Source organism: Telopea speciosissima, chromosome 3 (assembly GCF_018873765.1).
Source record: "Telopea speciosissima isolate NSW1024214 ecotype Mountain lineage chromosome 3, Tspe_v1, whole genome shotgun sequence".
Classification (NCBI taxonomy): Eukaryota; Viridiplantae; Streptophyta; class Magnoliopsida; order Proteales; family Proteaceae; genus Telopea; species Telopea speciosissima.
The window spans coordinates 18,412,053-18,432,915 of NC_057918.1; the positions used below are offsets into that span (position 1 = coordinate 18,412,053).

The 20,863-nt window shown below is 37.5% G+C and overlaps 2 protein-coding genes across 3 annotated transcripts in view; both read left to right on the forward strand.

Annotated features, from left to right (window-relative positions):
• LOC122655778 (potassium channel SKOR-like) overlaps window positions 1–20,863 on the forward strand; it is a 42,033-nt gene that overhangs the window by 5,091 nt on the left and 16,079 nt on the right. Inside the window, exons 5-13 of one of the 2 annotated variants that reach the window (XM_043850103.1) lie at window positions 4,301–4,596; window positions 7,566–7,646; window positions 8,617–8,715; window positions 9,324–9,545; window positions 9,841–10,029; window positions 10,270–10,345; window positions 10,467–10,761; window positions 12,067–12,188; window positions 13,043–13,058. In XM_043850103.1, the coding sequence (XP_043706038.1) occupies window positions 4,301–4,596; window positions 7,566–7,646; window positions 8,617–8,715; window positions 9,324–9,545; window positions 9,841–10,029; window positions 10,270–10,345; window positions 10,467–10,761; window positions 12,067–12,188; window positions 13,043–13,058 (1,396 nt within the window). Of the gene's footprint in view, window positions 1–4,300; window positions 4,597–7,565; window positions 7,647–8,616; window positions 8,716–9,323; window positions 9,546–9,840; window positions 10,030–10,269; window positions 10,346–10,466; window positions 10,762–12,066; window positions 12,189–13,042; window positions 13,411–20,863 lie in introns of those variants that run through there. The other variant, XM_043850102.1, reaches the window with a different exon arrangement.
• On the forward strand, window positions 15,051–16,983 carry LOC122655779 (pentatricopeptide repeat-containing protein At5g56310). Its single transcript, XM_043850104.1, has one exon. The coding sequence runs from the start codon at window positions 15,193–15,195 to the stop codon at window positions 16,828–16,830; it is 1,638 nt and encodes a 545-aa protein (XP_043706039.1). The 5' UTR covers window positions 15,051–15,192; the 3' UTR covers window positions 16,831–16,983.

Genomic DNA, 20,863 nt, shown 5'->3' on the forward strand with positions numbered 1-20,863 from the left:
GGTAGATCCGTCGGTTACCCATTCGAGCGAAGAGCGATCCCATCTTAGTCAAGTCGTTATTCCGTCTATACACGGATAACGAAACTTCCTTTTTATAGCCGTTATTCTATCCGCTTACAGATAACAAAAGACACATCCAGAGAGCCGTCATTCTACCCAAAGAATCAGTGTTGATTCATCCATCCGTCTCCCCCTGAGCCAAGGGATCACCAAAATCCGAGGAATACTCATGTGAAGGTATAATCATTGCATTTTTGTTGTTATAATGTAGTCTTTTGTGTTTTCCTGTTTTAATGTATATAGTGTAAATAGAATGCACATTATGTAGTCATACATTATGAAGAGAGAATATTCGCCCTTTCAACATCTATAACAGAAAGACCGGTTTTTGCTGGGCAAGATGGGTGCTTAACACCTTTCCATGCTTGTAACCTGACCCCTTACCCGAATCTCTGACCAGACCATATAGAATCATGTAGCCTGTTTCCGTTCATAACGGATAGGGCTACACCCATTGGGTCCTAGGCCCTAACCCTAGGTGGCGACTCCTCATTTTCTTTTAATATTTTTATGAAGTATGACCCCTACCCCATGATAATGTATCAAAATGATACTCCCATAATAACCGACCAATAGTCTGTCGCCAATAAGGTTGAGGAAACCCTGTCAGCGGGGACCGAGGTACTTACACTATTGTATCATGTTTCCATGTTCACCTTGACAAATATCTTTCTTATTGAACGTGGGTTGGAAGTTTTGGTCCCACCTATTGGTGTAATTGCAACTCCAACTGTATTCAGGCTGGACATTTTCCAAAATGAACCAGCCCAACCTGGCTAATCCCTGGCCCTACAGTTTCTCATGAGTTCGATCATATTTTGGGATGCTTTGGCAGATAGACCTGAGCTTGAAATGGGCCCATATCATTTGATATCTGTTTATATGATTACTTGCAAATTATCATTTGATCAACCCTCTCTTATTTTGACTACAGTTCCATTTGCACTTCAAGTATACCTTATTGCCTATATGCCTGTAATCTTTGATCCTTTGTTCTTGAGTTAATTGATAGTTCAATAGAAGCAGGAAAACCAATTGGCGTTTATTGCAATTAAAGTATACAAACTTAATGCTCTTCGGTATTTCCAGTTGACATCTTTTCTTTTTAGTTATTAGTCAAACACACTACAAGAAAAGTCATGTTGAGCTACCAAGGAAGTAATAACACCTAAAGAGGCTAGAGCAAGGCCTAATTGAACATAATCTAATTATTGATTGTGTCAAAAGACCTTATGTCCATGTCCCAATCGCCCCCTTTCCAGTTGACATCTTTCCTTTTCAGTCATTAACCAAACACACTACAAGAAAAGTCGTATATAGCGACAGCGATTACCGCCACTAAAAGTAGGAGACCAGTCACTCACACGGCTGAGATGGGTTCTAGGAAAGTTATAAACCTTCCTTTTTTTAAGATCTGGAAAGCTATAACTTTCAAACATGAAACTTGGCAAGATCTAATTTTTTAGATAATTCTTTGATATACCACCTTGCAAGTTATTGTTACATTCTGCTGCAACACATGTTATTTGGATTTACACTTGCTTGAGGTCCTTAAATTTGTGGTCTAGACCCTTCTGATCTGTTTTTGGAGCTCCAACCATTTCATATTGCATGGCTACTGATGGCAGATCCCAAGAAGGGCAACGCATGCTGGTGGAGGTGCTGATTGAGGATGTCCAACCTCCTCCTATGCATTTGCCGTCAAGGTGCCCTGCAGATTATGGTGGAGGCATTTTTAGTTTATCTTGAACAATCTCAGTGTCCTAGAAAATGATAGATTTTGATTTCTAAAATCACTCTTGAAGTGCAAATTAGTAATTGTGTACACCCTGCTCCACATGAAACGGGGCCTACTAATAAAGCACAAGAGATGATAGTTTTTGGGTCTTTGTTTTGGAAATCATTTATAGGATAGTTTTTGGGTCTTTGTTTGTAAAGCATCCAAAAAATCCACCAGTTGGGAATCATGGGTTACTCATGCTGCTTAGGTGTATCCATATAGTGTATTTTGTTTCTGCAATTCTTATTTTCTTTTGGTTTTTAACCAAACATTAGATGCTTCTGGCTTAAAATCTAAGATTTTATGACTGGATCAATAGTGATATGTTGAAGGAGCTTGTATTTAGATTTAACTAACTCCTAGGGTTGTTTGGAGATACCCAAAAGTTGCAAAAGGACTGGTATAGTTCATTGAGTTCTTGCTCTTTGTCAATTTTAGGCACATAGAAGAGCTATTACAAGAAAAGTATGGAGAGAACTACACTCAAAAATTTGGAGCATCTTCAGACATTCTTGAGTTTAGAGGGTTTAAAGGCCAGTTTGAGGAGGATAGTTCTATCTATCTCAATTATCATTTGGATAATATTGGCTCAATCAGAGTTATTATAGAATCCTATGCTTGGAAACATGAAATAGTTTTACTAACAGAATTTATTTGAAAGTATGGATTTCATGTTAAAAAACCTGGTAGTATTTTTTCAGACAAAAATTTAGCATAGAAGCTGGCGAAATTTCAGGCTAGAAAAGATTAATTTACTTCTTAAGTAGAATATATTCCTCAAAAAAAAATAAAAATTCCTTCACCAGCTTAGGAAATTTTTAAGTCTGATCTCATGTGTTTACCATAATGAACTATTAGTTTTCAGTTTTCACTAATCAAAGAATGGATTGTGTAAAAGATGAATTGAGAAGGAATGTTTTAGAAATGTGATTAACTCTACTAAAGTCTAACTTCCTAATGATATTTTGGAGAAAGCTGGATGTCAACAGACATTTCCTAGATTTTCTGGACATAGCACTGAAATTCAACCTAATGGAAGTTAATGGGTGAAAGCAGAAACCTTCTTTATGCACGGGTTGATGCAGATCATATTGTTATATTGACCTTTCCATCTTGGATGATTTTCAGAACCCTATTTCCCTCCTTTTGTCTTTTAAAGGAATAATACAATGTAAAACTAACTTGAAAATGCTTCTTGGCAAATTCATGACAAATTCCACCGAGAGACTTTTAAGGTAATATGCCAACACTACTCCTACCTACTTGTTTGGACTCTTGAAATGAGTTCATCCACACATATTGTCAAAAAAAATTATTCTTTTCCTGGCGGTATCATGGTAAAAATTCCTGAATAGAGCAAAACAAATTCCTTGCACCATTTATTTTCATCCCAATGCTCAATTTTTGGAAATTGTAGTGTTGAACCAATCATATTATCTCGGGGGAATTGAAAATTGTTTCAGAAAAGACAAAAAATGGGAGTACCCAGAGCATTAGGGCTCCCACTACTGCGGGGTCTGGGGAGGGTCATAATGTACGCAGCCTTACCCTGCTTTCGCAGAGAGGCTGTTTCCAAACTTGAACCCAGGACCATTTGGTCACAATGGAGCAACCTTTACCGTTGCACCAAGGCCCGCCCTCTGTTTCAGAAAAGATATTCAACATTATTTTACTACTAAGAATAAATGGATATCTGATGCTTTGGAAAGTTTATTATTTGGGATTCTTGTGCAACATACACTTTGCCGCTGAGTTTGGCATTTAGAAAGCAAAGACAGCTAATGACTAGATGTTTAAAGCATCAGCAAAAGAACTGGATTATCTGTATGGTCTCAGATTTATTTAACTGTTTGTTGAATTATAGATGCCATTGGGGTTTTTAGCCATGATATTAGAGTGCATCAGTGCTTGTCAATTGTCCTAAAGAGAGGAAAGGAAGCCCAGAGATGAAATGGATATAGTTAATGAGAAAATATTTTGTGGTACGCGCTTTAACAAAGGGCACAGCTTTGATTGGAACAGGAAAGGTGTCTTAATATGCAGAAGTAGATTTTTAAAGCTTATAAACATGCCTTCATAAAATCTACTTGTAGATAAACTTCCTCATTTGATGTTTTTCAAGGCATTTTTGAATATTTAAACTTCCAGTGCTTCTTGGTCCATTAGAGCTTTCTGATTTTCTCTCTCTGCACTCTTGGATATAGAAGAAAATCTATACAAAAGAAAAATTGCTTTAATGATTTATTATCCGTCTGTATCTGCAATTGCTTAGAAATGTTTGATCTCTTTAGCACATATGAAATTATTTTCCTTTGTTTTTGTCGGTCATATTTTCTGTGAGAATACTTATATGTTCCATTAGTGTGCATGATACCAATTAGTTGCAAAATTCGTCATCGTGTATTACTTATTAGTGTTGTTTACAATCGAAATGCTAATGCTTGTGCTTTTGCACTACAGGATATGGAGATATACATGCAGTCAATATCAGGGAAATGATATTCATCATGATTTTTGTATCATTTGACATGATTCTTGGTGCTTATCTAATTGGTAACATGACAGCATTAATCGTAAAAGGATCAAAAACAGAAATGTTTAGAGATAAAATGACAGATGTAATAAAATATATGAACAGAAACAAACTTGGAAAGGATATTCGTGATCAAATCAAAGGCCACTTGAGGTTACAGTATGAGAGCAACTACACTGATGCTGCTGTTCTTCAGGATATTCCAGTCTCTATACGTGCAAGGGTATGAATGTGCAGTCGAATAAAAGCTTTTGCTGAATTAGTGCTTTGAATTAGTTCCCCTATTCCTTATCCTATTGCAACTGCTCACTTATTTATTTCTCTAGAGCTTATCATCTTGTATGCTGCTAGCAACTGGTTTATTTGCATATCAGTGAGGTTTACATTTTGTTTTATTTAAATGTGATCCTTATTCCTGCATTTCCTCTCAGTTGTAAGAATGAAGTATTTAGCTGCATGCTTATATTTTTAGCTGTTTATCACAACCAAAAAATAATGCATGAGATATATTTAAACGTGCAACAGAGCCTTTATATTAACTAGAATAAGAAATTATAGACATATCATGATTGAAAATTTTTTAACTAATGGAGGGTACTAATTTCATGAGATTTTGGTTGTCAAACTCGAAATATTTAAAAACTATAGTTTTACCAGTTTATAACCAAAGAGATAAACTACATGAATAAACATATACATATATATAACTGTGAAGTCTGTCAATATTATGCATTTGAGCAACTTTTGGTTCATCTGATCAATAGGATAGACTATCTGCTCATTTCAATCATGTGGCTGATTTTGTTCCTAAATGATTTTTTTTAATTGTATTCTTTGTGCAGCTGCACGGTTACTTTTGACCATTACATTAGACAATTTGAGTTTGCTAGGTTTCTGAAGTTGGAAACTCTATGGTTCTAGTTTTGGTGAATTGCTCAAGCTTCCCAGAAAAACAGTGGGAACATTGAGAAATTTAAGGAAATTGCAGATAGAAATGGATCATATGGTGTGGGAGACAGCTAGGATTGAGAACGTACCTTTTTTATGGATTAGAAATGAAAAGAGATCTGGTGAAATTCAAATTTATCAGTTCAAAATGTTGGACAGAATTGGTAAGGAGATGAGGAAAATGGATTTTCTTGTTTTTCCTTTTTCTTGCACCAACATCCCCAAATACTTATGCGTGTGATAAGAGGGGTAGCCATGTTTCAATTGATGATTCTATTTATGAGGTTGTTGCGGGCATTTAGACAAGTTAATTTCCTGAAGTCATGGTATATAATACAGATGGAATATTGGCTCTAACCCATACCCATCCGTTGTCGGGGAATATTACAGAATCCATCGTACTGGGTCATGGAATATTCATTTTGGCAAGAAAAGGTATACAGGTTAAAATATTTATCAAAATTGAACAGGCTATGTTCCTGTTAAGTGCTATTCTTCATTATCGTTGATGTTTTAAGGGGATTCAAAGTTGAAATCTTCAAAATTGAGAAACGGATGTATTTCTTCACAGATTCAAGAGAACGAAGAAGGATAGCTTGATAATATTTGGTTCGGCGGAGTAGGTTGCTAGTTTAGGGGCCACATAAAACTCATCATTGCTTTGATACTCTATATGGTCAGGACCCAACCAACTAGGAATAATGTGAAATAGGACCTTTCAGGTATTTACTTGTAGCTACTCTCAATGAAATGTGAACTCAGGGGATTGCACTAAGAAAATCAACTCTATTCAACAACCAAAATATCTCTCAACTATAATGCAGCTTGCCCTATTTGTAGACTTTCTAGTGGAATTCAAACATTACACCTCCATCTGGTTAAACACACTTTTTGTTGGTAATGACTAGAAAAGCTTCAGTTAATTCTTTTTACATCCACCCAGACATAGTCTACGGTAACTGAAATTAGAATCTATGACGGATAATTTTCCTTCAATGAAGAGGAATTAATCACAGTGAAACAGCTAATAGGAACGCATTAAACATAAAATAGAACTAATAAAGGAGTTAAACTCTCCTAAAAAAATTATAATAAAGAATAAGATGCAGATGTATAATTTATTCGTCTAACTATTCTTAATTTATTTACAAAACAAATTTAGAAACCAATAAAGTTGGACTTGGAATTTCCATATTATGTAGGAGGCACATGTGTGTCATTTTGCACCCCAAGAGATCTTCTATGGGTGTTCATCTCCTTGAAACTTTTGCCTGACTCATTGGCAGGTTAGTTCATTTTTTCTAATCTATACAAGAATTTATTTCTATAGGCTTCGCAGGTTGATTTCCAAAATTTTCCTCTTGAAGAAATCCGCCACTATATTCGTAGGTTTCAAACAGGTATTTTGGAGAAAATGCTTAGGACACATTCCTGATGCTCCAACAAATTCCTAAAAGCCACAATATTGGTAGGTTTCTAATAGGTATTTTGGAGAACATGCATAGGATGCATTCCTCACTCTCCAACGATGCCCAAAACAATTTCCTGTCTTTGAAATATCTATTGTTCAGTGTCGGGGAACTTTGGGTAAAAACATGTTCTAATTTTCCTGTTCTATAATAATAAAAAAAAAATCAAATGGGATTGGGGCCACACATAACAGGCCCTCCGTAACTGGTCTATTTTCGAAGCCAGAGTTTTAAGTCACTTCAGGAGTGACTTTGTGGAAAGATTAGTTTTAGTTACTGCCCTGATGGAAACTTATGTTTTGTGCCTTCTTTTCACGTGTGTTTATTTCTGTATAATTTTTCTTTTATACTAGTTAATAAAATTAAACCAGTACTGACTGTGGGTTGGAGACTTTACATGTCAGCTTGAAACAAAATAAAAAACGGAAAAGAATATCTATCTGAAGACCAGAGTCTTGATTTGATAATTATATCTATATAATCTCTTCTCTTTCCGAAAGCTCATTTAGAAGCTTGTCAAATTATGTAATCTGTTTATCTAATGAAACTATCTCCCGATTATGAAAAATCTCCTTCAGGTCATGCTGGATGTACCTGTTCCAAGGATACCTAAATCGTTGTATAGTTATTTCATTTCCACAGTTTACATAAACAGAATTGATGACGTGAATGCTTGCAGTATCTACAATATCACCATCGGGCCGTTTTCTTTTCTTTTATTATTTATGTTTTACTATTGCATGATGTACCATAACAAGCATTTTCTTCTTTGCAGATTTCACAGAAAATATATAAGCCATTCATTGAAAAGGTCCCTCTTTTTCAAGGATGCTCTCCTGAATTCATCAATCAGATTGTAAGTTTTTTCACCATAAATTTGAAAGACCAATAATTGCAGATCTTTTATGTTTAATCTTAGAAGTCAGGAGTTAAAAATAATATAATATTGATCTTTGAAGGTTGCTTGGAACTGGCAGAGCATGTTTCTGTTTTTAGCAAGCTGCTCCCACTTATCACTTTTCACTTTGTGAACTCCCCCCCCCCCCGCCCCGTTTTAAATATGTTTTTGCCTTTTTTTTTAGACTTGGCAAGTTTGTAACTTTCTAACATGAAACTTTGGGAAGATTTAAATTCTTAGATAATTCTCTGATATACCACCTGGCAAGTTATTGTTTCATCCTGCTTCAACACATGTTATTTGGAATTTACACTGGCTTGAGGTGCTTAAGTTTGTGGTTTAGGCCCTTTGATCTGTTTTTGGAGCTCCAACCATTTCAGTTTGCATTTACATATTGCATGGCCACTAAAGGAAGATCCCAAGAAGGATAATGCATGCTGATGAAGGTGCTGATTGGGGATGTCTAACCTCCTCCTATGCATCTGCCGTCAAGGTGCCCTTCAAATTATGGTGGAGGCATTTCTAGCTAATATTGAAAAATATCAGTGTCCTAGAAAATGGTAGATTTTGATTTCTAAGACCACTTTGAAGTGCATATTGGTGATTGTGTGCACCCCGCTCCATATGAAACGGGGCTACTAAAGCACAAGAGATGATAGTTTTTGGGTCTGTGGAAATCATTTATAGGATAGTTTTTAGGTCTTTGTTTGTAAAACATCCAAAAAAACCATGCTAATGATATTAGAACCAGTTGAGAATCACCTACTTAGGTGTTTCCATATAGCTTATTTTGTTTTTGCAATTCTGTATTTTCTTTTAGGTTCCACTGATGTAACATTAGTCCGTATTCAAGGATTCACTTTCCAATGATATATTATAGATATAAGATAGAATGCGGAAATCTATCTTACACATTCTTCTTTTGCAGGTAATCAGGCTCCACGAGGAATTTTTTCTTCCCAGGGAAGTGGTTACAGAACAGGGAAATGTGGTGGATCAAATTTATTTTGTTTGTCACGGTGTGCTGGTACAAATCACTTGTCCTTAAAATTCATTTTTTTTTTGACATCCCAATTGAAACATGTCTTTCTTCATTGTGTTAGCTCGCATTCTGCTGTCCCAAGACCCCAACTTAAATAAAATTGGTTAATAAAAAATTATGAGGAAAGAATAAGTCTCTTTAGATTTTATTAATTCATATTGTTTAGGGTGGCATTGGACAATGACATCTAATAGATAACTATAGTATAATTCATTGATTAATCTGCCATAAAGAACGGAAATAATGTCAAGTCATCTTAAGTTTCCTCTTTTTATTTGATATTTACTTTAATGAACTTTCATCTCAAGTAGATTCCGATATTTGAGGAATTACATTGTTTCCTAGTTTGAAATTTTGTTTTTCCTTGGAAGAACCATAACTTGAGCCCTGTTTTTGGAGTTATAAGGACATGCTTCCCATGATTTGAATGTTTAGTTTAATTATCTTCATACATCCTACCTTTGGGGCATTCCATCATGGTTATACTGTTTTATATAGTCTATCAATTTTGCATTTTCCATTTGTATGAAACATTGAGTCTGGATTGCCACATTTCAACTATTTATATTGATCTAACAAGATTCCGTGCACAGGAGGAGGTAGGCATAGGGGAAGATGGATTTGAAGAGAGTGTTTCACTCCTGGAACGTTACAGCTCTTTTGGGGAAATTTCCATTCTCTGCAACATTCCTCAGCCTAGCACAATTCAAGTCCGTGAACTATGTAGGCTTCTACGGCTTGATAAACAATCTTTCACAAATATCCTACAGATATATTTTTTTGATGGAAGGAGAATCTTGAGTAACCTTCTAGAGGTAGTTCAGCCATTAAAGGTTTTGTTAAACCAATTTCTCTTGTTAGCTTAAAATTTTATTTATCCCTGTTAGTACTTCTTTATTCCTTCTTCTAATCAGTCCTGGCTGTTAATAGTGCACATGAGGTATTAAACAATCTAAGATAATATTTAAAATTATTTCCAGGGAATTCCTATAATTTTCTTAAGAAATATTTTATTTGAATATTATATTGCTTTTTCATGAGAACTTTTACATCAAAATCAGTAAGGGTGCTGAAAATCTGAAAATTTCTAACAGTTTTATCAACTAACAGGGAAAAGAATCCAATCTACGGATAAAGCAACTGGAATCTGACATCACATTTTATATTGGGAAGCAAGAAGTTGAACTTGCTTTGAGGGTAAATAATGCTACCTATCACGGAGACTTGTATCAGCTTAAGGGTTTAATCCATGCTGGAGCAGATCCAAGTAAAACAGATTATGATGGAAGATCACCTTTGGTAAGTAATTTCTAACAAATATTCTTGGTATGTTGTTAACTTAGTTTGGTCGCTTTAGTTTTAATACCCAAATTGGGTTTATTTAATCTTTTATCTTGGGATTGGATATGCTTCATTATAATCAGTTAGGAGTGGAGTGCATTAGGAGAATTTTATAAGAAAATATGTCGTTAGTACTTTTTATGATTAGTATAAGAAACCTTCTACTGCCTGATTAAAAGGAGCTTTTTATTTCAACAGCATCTTGCAGCTTCAAGAGGATATGAAGATATTACTTTTTTCCTCATTCAGAAAGGTGTGGATATCCAAACTTCAGGTAACTCCTACGTTTCACTGTTGTTCATGCTCTCAGGTTTTCAAAAATTTCTTTTGGCCAGATAATGGATGTATTGGGAGTGATATCTTAGTAATGTATTTGATAAATTGATTTCAATTAGATAATTTTGGAAACACACCCCTCCTTGAAGCTCTCAAGAATGGGCATGATCGAGTGGCAGCTTTGCTTGTTAAAAAAGGGGCATCTTTAAATATTGATGATGCTGGTGGCTGTCTCTGTAATGCTGTCATTAAAGGGGATTCAGATTTCCTTAAAAGATTATTGTCCAATGGCATAGATCCAAACTCCAAAGATTATGATCACCGGACACCACTTCATGTAGCTGCAGCAGAGGGATTATATTTGATGGCAAAAATACTGATAGAAGCTGGTGCAAGTGTTTTCTCGAAGGACAGGTACTAGTTTCATATTTATCTTGATTGTTATATTAGGGGTATTACATGTGTTGATAGACATTGTTGTTGCCCTTAACAGCTTGAACTTTCAGGATAAGCAGTTGTAACATGGTATCAGAGCCAGGAGGCCTGGTGTTCAACCCCTGGTAATTGAAAGGGGTTTGTGTTGTGTGTTGTTGTGCCCCCATGCTTTGCATCCTCAGTGCCATGTGATGGTGTCACATGCAAAGTTTTGTGTGTGTGTGTGTGGGCCTGCACGTGCAGGAGGGTGTTGATTGTTGTTCCCCTTAATAGCTTGAGCCTGTGGGATAACCGGTTGTTACAACATGTTTTTTTGTTTCATCCAGATTTTAGCTTTTTTGCTACCCACTACACCTACTCAACTATTCCTCACTTGGATTGATAGAATGGACTCCAAGTCTGCACCTGGGATTCTGGATAATGTACCAATAAATTCCAATCTCATGGTTTCATCAAGATTATAGAATCCTGAATTTATCCCGTGGCTCTATTATATTTATTCTAAAGCAGCACACAATCAAGAGAATGGGTCCAAGCAAGAGATGCTATATGGCTAAGGTCAGGTCAAATTGTAGGCAAGATAACAAAAGAGTGGGTTTAAGATTCTTGGATCCCTTCAATGACAATGCAACCATATCAACTCATGCATCAGAATGCGTAGGCAAGAAGCTCTCTGGCCATGAAATTCAAAGGCCAAAAGTCTTAAAACTCCATTTGTGGTAGGGCTCATAGTAATGATTCCACAACCAAAATTCAAACAAATTTAAATATTGTCCACCTTGCCTGGGAAAAGAACATTCCAGCAGCTCTGGCCAAATGGTCGAAGCTTGAATTTGACTTGAGCTTAATTACTGTTCCGGAACTTACGAACTTCTCAGAGTTTAGAGCCAAATTCAAAGGGAACTTCCTACCACCCAATTTTTCCCAAGTTGTAGGTGATCAATCTTTCATCAACAAGAAAAACAGATGAAATGAAGTGTAAAAAGGTTGATGGAAGAACTGCTGGTTTGCATTCATTGCTTTCACAATTTCAGATTCATGCTCATTCTGTCATCATGTCATCTCCTCTTCCACTTCATTTGATTTCTGGAACTATTGGTATGATGATCAGCATCACTGTGAAAACCTGAATAAAAATTTCAAGTAAACTTTGACCATCGTTCTATGGTCCTTGGTAGAGCTCAGATCCATTCCAGTATGTCCTCTCACTGAAAATTTCAAACTGTGCAGTAATCATCTAGAGGATAACAAAAAAGGATAAAACTTGAGTTTTTTTCTTTGCAGATGGGGAAATACTCCTCTTGACGAAGGTCGCATGTGTGGCAACAAGAATTTGATCAAGCTTCTGGAAGACGCGAAACATGCTCAGTTGTCTGACCACCCTGATCACTCACAGGAAATCAGAGGTATTTTCATTGACAAAATGGTCCATAAGCAGTAAAAATAAAGATATTAATAAATTGGAAACTGACTATTATTCATTCTAGTTCTTCAAGTTTCTATGATGCTTGTCCAAGGTTGTTCATTTGTAATGGGATCTTCTTAGCTATGTTTGTGTTCCTGTATACTAGTGGCAAATATTAAGGTGATATATGAGTAGGGTTGGATTTTCAGCAGATACAAGGCTGGCCACGGCACTAATGCCATGTGGTAGTTGGGATAGGGCTCAAATTCATTGGACATTAGTGTCCATGTTATCATGATTTATTGTTTAATTTTCAGACCAGTCTAACTTCTCCACATGGCAATGTATTGCTTTGAAAGTTGTCTAAAAATTCCTATAATCAGATTTGGAATTGTTTGGGGATTTGGGTCATTGGAAAATATAAGGAGGAACCCAATATATTATAGGTTATATGGTTGAGATGTACCACCAAATTTGACACATGGCATAACCAAGGTTTTCCCATCCATCCAATGGTCAGAAGTCAAACCATGAGTCCACATGGAAGTTATGTTGTTTAAAGTTTTAGAACTCTTGCATCTTTCCAACCATTTATAGTTCTTCACACAACAATCTAAACTAATTTTGCACCATGCAATTCCTACTTATTTTATTTTATTAGAAGGTGAATATGTTGCACGCCAACTGTAATGTGATGTTCAGGAAACATGCCCTTAAGGTGTCCCGTCCACAGACAATATGGCTTAATAGCTTGTCAGCTGTTCTTCTTACTAATTATCGTTATTATCATTATCATCATCATCACTTCTATCATCTTCAGAAAGTTATTGACTGAAATTCTCTTACCACAAACAGATAAAATGCACCCAAGGACATGCACAGTATTTCCATTCCACCCGTGGGATCCAAAAGAAAAAAGAATACCAGGAATTGTTTTGTGGATTCCACGCACAATGCAAGAGCTCATCCAGATGGCAGCAGAGCAACTAAAATACTCAGGTGCCTCCTGCATTGTATCTGAAGATGGTGGGAAAATCCTAGATGTGGACATGATTTATGATGGTCAGAAACTGTATTTAAGTGGTGAAAATGATCAAACATGAATGTTATGCTTCTTGTAAATTTGATGTTTTTGCAGTGTGACCTCTGTTGTATCCTACCTCCCAAATTTATTGTTGTAAATAATTCGGTAAAAGTCCTAAGAAGAAGTCATCCCAGAATTTCCTTAGCACTCCAAATCTATTACTACTACCTTATCTTTTCTCATTACAAGAATTGACAATACAGGGGAATCATCTTGAGTGGGGAAGAACAACCTATAGTTAGCACATACCAAGCATGTAAATATATATATTGGGACTGTCTATATGAGACACCTCTATAGGTGTATTTAGAACTTGATACCTGAACATTTCACACAGGTTTTTTTTTTTTTTTTTTTTTTTTTGTAAATACAATTCCTCAATCTTCTATGGGCTGATCAAATTCGACCCTATGGAATACTCCTAACCTTTTATAAGCAAATAGAAGGTTTGGTCCTGTCCCATTCTGTAATGCAATCTTATCTTCAAAGGATCAAGACTTGTGACACAGGCCAAAAGTTAGCCAGATCAGATGATTTATTCATTTATTACAAGTTACATTTGTCTAATTGATCTCCTAATTGAGGTGCTTCTAAGTCCTCATAATTGACACAAAATTCCATTGATGCCACATGTTCCATGCTAAAATTTGATCAAAGAGATACTGCAAGCCTCTGATCACATGCATCCACCTACATGTATACTTCTCCCGTACATGAGCATGGCCACATGAGGATATTACAAATCTCCAGAAATTAAAAAAAAAAATTAAGAGCGTACCCAATGCACGAGGCTCCCGCCACTACAGGATTTTAGGATAATCATAATGTATGCAGCCTTAGCCCTTCCAAATGTCTCATGTCAAATGTAGTCTCTTTCATCCTGGCAAAAAAAATTGTAAGTTCACTTAGATGGATCCCATTTAGCATCTAAAAACATGGAATCTGGGTTGAATCATCCCAAAAACCTTAGAATTGGCTTTCAAAAAACTTAGCAATTCTAGGGTTTCTTGGTATGAATTAGCTGTATAGAATATGTTGGAATCGGGAGTGATTAATGTTAACACAAATACCAAGAAACACAAAGAAACAAAACAAAGCAAAGATGACATAGATTTTTAATGCGGTTCACACACCAATGTAACGTGCTACATCCACGGGCGAAACTGAAGATGATTCACTATGTAATGGAAGAAAATACAACAAAGATCTCTCAAGAGTCTCAAAGGTCGTTGTAAGAATTCTCCACATAAACCCTAACTTGAAACATCCCCAAACCTCACTTCTCTCAGCAATAAAACAAGGAAATACTCCTCCAAGTTTGGACCTATACATCATCAACCTCAGAAAAAATCCCTTTCGGGTCCGCATAAGAATTCAGGACACACATAACAGTAAAGGCCGATTCGGTTAACCTAGCTGTTTTCTAATTTTTGAAACCGTGATCATACTCTGACATTGGCAAAATGAGGCAACGGTATGCCACTGTTGTGTATACAGTTTAAAAAATGGGAAATTGGTCGTGATCGATCCAGCCGATTCTCGCTGATATCTATGAATTCTGATCACTTTCTGGCCGATTGTAGCCTAATCCGACTGATACTGACCGATTTGGATCGAAATCGGCACTAGCCTATTTAGATTCCCGATTCCATGTTTTGAAACGGTGGCTGTCTCTCATAGGAAGATTTGAAGCGTTTGTGGCATATGTGCCTCGAAGGTACAGAGCGGGATGTAGAAAAACCAGCTTGGGATGTGCGGATCCTCTAGGTTTTGCTCGAGAGATTACAGTATGGCTTTGTGGGCGAGGGAGAAGAGAAACTACTGTTTGGAATTGCTTTGTGACTGATCGAAGGAAGAAAGAGAGGATACGTACCGCCTGGTAGCGGAAGGGAGGGGAGTTTGCTGCTCTGTTTTGCAACGGATGATACGATCCGTCTCTCGGAGGTTATCTTCGTCTGCCTTCCAAGAGAAACTCTATGAATATAAACCCATTGACACAAACGTTGGTTCCTTGCTAGATCGCTGCTCCAACTTCAAACACATTATTCAAACACATGGGTTCATGATTCCTAGAGGTCTCGACCAGGACAATCTTCTCCTTAGTAAATTTATCTCCACATGCTCGATTTTGGGATTTATAGATTATGGGTATTCGGTGTTCAGTCTCAAAACCCAACCAGATATTTATCTTTACAACACCATGATCAGGGTTCTCTCTAAAACAGATTTTGCAGAAGAGTCTATTCTTTTGTATAATAGGATTCAAATTATGGGTTTTCGACCGGATACCTACTCTTTTCCTTCTACATTGAAGGCTGTAGTTCATTTGTCTGCGTTTGGAGTGGGTAAACAGATTCATGGCCACGCAATCCGAACTGGTTTGGATTCTGATGTTCATGTGGCCACCGCTCTGATTCAGATGTATTCGGCTTGTGGGGTTATTTCGGACGCCCGGAGTTTATTCGATGGGATGGATTACAGGGACGTGGCTTCTTGGAATGCAATGGTTGCTGGCTATGCGAAGGTTGGAGATGCTGACAGTGCCCACGAGCTGTTTGAGAGGATGCCAGAGAGAAATGTGATCTCATGGACTGCTGTAATTGCGGGTTATGCTCAGGTTAACAGGCCTAGTGAGGCAATAGAAATCTTTCGAAGAATGCAGCTTGAGGATGTGGAACCTGATGAAATTGCAATGCTGGCTGCCCTTTCGGCTTGTGCCCATCTGGGTGCTCTTGAGTTAGGAGAATGGATACATAACTACATAGATAAGCTTGGTTTACATAGGATTGTTCCCCTTAACAATGCCCTCATAGACATGTATGCTAAATCAGGAAATATAGGGAAGGCAACGGAAGTTTTTGAAAATATGAAGAATAGGAGTGTTATAACTTGGACGACAATGGTTGCCAGCCTAGCTCTACATGGGCTTGGCAGAGAAGCCCTCCAAGTGTTCTCTCGCATGGAGAAAGCGAGGGTAAAGCCAAATGAGGTTACTTTTATTGCTATCCTTTCAGCTTGTAGTCATGTTGGATTGGTTGATGTAGGTCTATGGTATTTCAACAATATGAGGTCACATTATCAGATAACGCCGAAAATTGAGCATTATGGCTGTATGGTCGATCTTCTTGGGCGTGCTGGTTATCTCCAAGAGGCGAAGGAACTGGTCAGAGATATGCCATTTGAAGCAAATGGAGCTATTTGGGGATCTCTTCTTGCAGCTTCTAGAATCCATGGGGATCTTGAGCTTGGAGAGAGTGCTTTGAGGCATCTCATTGAGTTGGAGCCCAATAACAGTGGAAACTACACACTTCTATCTAATATATATGCAGCACTTGGGAGGTGGAATGAAGTTGGGATGGTGAGGAAGGATATGCGAGATAAGGGTGTGAAGAAGATACCAGGAGGAAGTTCCATTGAGATGAATAACAAAGTTCATGACTTTGTTGCAGGGGACAAATCTCATCCTCAGTCTGCAAGAATATATGAAGTTCTCTATCAGATCAACTGGCAATTAAAGATGGCGGGATACGTCCCAAAGGAATGTGTGGAAGCCTGTTGAATATGTTGAGTAGTGAGAATTGGGAAATGAGCTGAATTCTAACTTTGAATAGGATGTATCATGTGAGATGTGACTAGCTGTCACAGCCCCTGTAGAGAATGCTAGATGGTATACTACCCTGAGCTCCACACAAGTCCAATTTTGTCAAGGAAATGATACCATTTGACTGGTTAGTAGCTATTAAACAAATGGATTCAAGAACCAGCTTACTGGTCTGGGTTTGTGGGTGCTGTCCTTATTTGATTGCTAATAAATACTATGAGATGTCTGGGAATTGGTGGGGAGAGAGAATTGATGCATCAGCACTTGATTGGTTCTGTTTACCATGGGAGTTGGGGGAGTGTAAAAAGCTCCATAATCCATTGAAATTTGGTGGATGCATTGACAAGAAACTTAATTTGTTAGTGACTTTTTATCACCCTGACCTACGATTGTATCCTGCTAATAGCAGATCTTGGCTTCCCATTGCGCTAGTGGTCCACCCCCTTCCCCATCCCAAAAAAAAACTTTCATCTCCAAAAAAGAAAAGGAAATAATTGCAGAGCCACAATTACAGCCAAGGGATTTGGAGCATTTGAAGAGACAGAAATGATAGGATTTTGAAGGGGCAATGTAACATTAAGAGAAGCATGGTTCTTACCTATGAACATGTTTAAACTTAATTTTGATGACAGTTTTGGCTGGAAATACTGGGTTAGCAAGAGTAGAATTATAAGGAATCAGAAAGTTGATAGTTTGGTGATAGTTTCAGGCCCCATATGGGAAATATAATTAATTTAAGCAGAGTATGGGTTCTGTCCAGGAATTGGAGAAACTGGTTCACAGATTTGCAGCACAATTATAATTAGGAGACATTGCAATAGGATCAGATGGATCATGGATGGCTTTGAATGAGTTAGGTATATGAAGATATCATCACATCAAGAATAGTTCTTGATTCCTTGCGACCAGATTGAACTCCTTGTTCCAGTGGATCCAGAGGTTGGGCCATGAACCAGCAAGAGATGGTGCTCTGAGGGATGGCTTACACATTGGAAAGTATCATTTACTACATGATTCAAGCTCTCGACTAGTAGTAATTTGTACACATTGCTGTTCATATTGTCACTGATAGACTTGGATGACTTACACATTGGAAAGTATCATTTATGGTTGTTTGTTTTGAATGAAGATTATTCTTACTCCTGAAAAAATAATCTCAAGATGTTTAATAGCATTAACCCAGACAAGCACACACTCTTTCTTGCATTCTGCTGTTCTTTCATTTCAACCATATTTAGGGAGAACTAACATAGCAAAGTATTGCATTGCAAAAAATGCATTATAGCCCTTGTGGTTTTGATGTATCTATTTTAGCAGAACAGAACTTACTGTCAAGACATTTATCAAAAGAAAAAAAAAATTGACAATATGATTAAATGATGAACTTTCCTTCATCGGAGATGACAGCTCTATGCAGTGCTATGTTAACAAATTGGTCCACTATCAGGAATGGAACTTGTTAAGAGAAGGTGGGGGCAGACATAAAGATTGGACTCTTTATTATTAGATGAACTGCCTAAGCTGCAATGGTATAAGGTTTGGATTGCCAAGACAAATGCCTGGGTTTGAGTCTTGAGGTGAGCCATTTTGTGCAAAAATACCAGAGGTTAGGACTTAGGACCGACTCGGACCTGGTGGGACCCACCTGTGAATTGACCACCCCAACCCTGTTTTTGTTATCATTTAGCGGGGCTGGATGGTCCAGCTCCCACCACGGCTGGACAGGATCCTTCTCTGGACCGACTCCAAACTCGCCCGGCCCAGGACCCACATAGGCAGGACATAATGACCCTTTTATCTAGCTTTTTCCAATAACCGTCTCTCTCTCATATAAAGAATTACTGGGGTTGCTGAATTGTAGTTTTCACTTCTGGCTGTTCGCCACAGCATGGAGGCGATTAGGCCCCAAGCCATCATTGGCATTTTAAGAATCAGTCACAAATATTTGTGCTGTTCATAGATTCCATGGTGGACATGCCATGCCAGACTTCCATTAATCACAGTGTTTCCAAAAATTCTCTTCTTTTTCTTATTTTTTTCACCTCACACGGCTCAATATTCTTATATTCTCAACTTCAAAGGCGCAGCCAAACTGTTGTTCTATCCCATGTGTTCTTTCAAGGGGACTTGAAATTGAACAGAGCCCAAATAATTGCACTGTAAAAGGATCAAACAGCTTATCTAATTTTCCATCAATCAAACAGGATAACGTTTAAAGCGTCAATTAAAGATGCATATGAACTGGGTGGGGTCAGAATTGATTCCATGGCCGACAACTTTTCTCTTCTTTCGTTGGTATCTATTCGAAAATCAAATGAGATGAGAATCTGAGAATATGGAAGAAACGATTTAAAGAAAACTCGCATTAGAGATTAGAGATTTGAACTTTCCAATCTCTAATGCGCAGTGTAAGAGTGATATAATCTTGTGTTAAGCTTCGAAGAAGTTAAAATTAATCAAACCAGATCTCGTGGAATTCCTTTAAAGTGCAGACTACGAAGATGATGAATAGAGGAAATACGAGAGCTTCGAGGGAGGAGGAAGAAGAAGAAGTGGAGTTCGAGTTGGAAGAGCCGAGGGATCGCCGCGAATCGTCCCAAGGAAACCGATTCGCCTTACTCTGGAGCGACTTCAGTTTCAATAACCGACTCAGTCGAGAAAATGCTGTTATTAATGGAATCAGAGGCTTCATCATCCATCCTGATACCAGGTTCGACTCTGACCATGCATCTTATATTACTGTAAGGTCTCTGCATGATTGGAGGACGAAATTTGCATCCTCTCCTCTAATGAAATGATGATATCATATTTCGATATCTCATAAAAAATTATCAAATTTTCATTTAAAAAGGGGAAAGAGAACACTATTTGGGCGCGTTCTCTCAGAGTCCCAGATACAAGAGAGTGCAGAATGATTGCCATGCCGTCATGGAAAGCGGAAATTCTTGATGGTATGGCAGTCATTCCGTGTACCCTTGTGTCTGGATGCAGGGGCAGCGCACACCTAGATAATGTTCTTTTTAAAAAATAAATGATATTATATAATTGAAAACAAAGATCAACACTGAGGTGAATGTAGCCATGTTCATATACGACCGTGTATGAAACTTTTTCTAGTTTTCTTATAAACAAAAGCTGCAAAACCATGATGATGAAGATGAACTAATGCTTTGGAACACAAGAAGGATAAAATCTCTTATCCTCCCCTCAGTCTTTTTTGGGTAATTTCCTCCCCTTAGTCATGCAAGCACAAAGTTGTTGAAGGAAACGGTTCTACGTAATCAGGATGGTTTCTTTGGTTCCGATCCCAAGGAAGCCAATCCCATAACTGTCCCGCATACTAAATGGTCCCAATAATAGGATTTAGTTCAGGATCTTCAGGTTCCTTAAAAAGAGTCTGGAACATTCAAAGTATCATAAGTAGGAGTGTTAACGGGCCGGGCTGGGTAGGGTCAGGCTCAGCCCGAGGCAACAACCAAGGCCCGGCCCAGCCCTGCCAGGGCCAGGAAACTATTAAGCCCAAGCCTGTCATGTGGGCTGAAATCCGGCTCAGGTTGGGCATGAGTTGGTTGAGTTTTTTTGACACCCCTAAATTCATTATCTATTTGTAATTATGACATAATCCGGATATGGCCTCCGAGTCTCACACACTCAAATATAAGTGTTTCTTGACAGATATTCCTCTTATTTTTCTTTGTAATTATGACATAACTCTTATATATGATATAATTATTGAATTTAAATATACATCTTAAATGGGTCCCAACAGTTTTGGTAATACCCCTTCAACATCCATCCCATATTTAATAATCAATCAACTCCAAGAATCATTCTATTTCCATTTAGTAATGAAACGAGTTGGTTTCAAGTTTTAGCGGTTCCGTTCTGTGACAATTTGAGGGGGGTGATTGTTTATGTACTGAACATACGTGAACTATTCACAGTCGTTCAAATGGAATATTTTCACAAAGTGGATTCCATCTAAACAACT

What these genes read in the sequence shown, in the direction of transcription:
- LOC122655779 (XM_043850104.1), top strand. Translation starts at nt 15,193, where the DNA reads ATGATACGATCCGTCTCTCGGAGGTTATCTTCGTCTGCCTTCCAAGAG.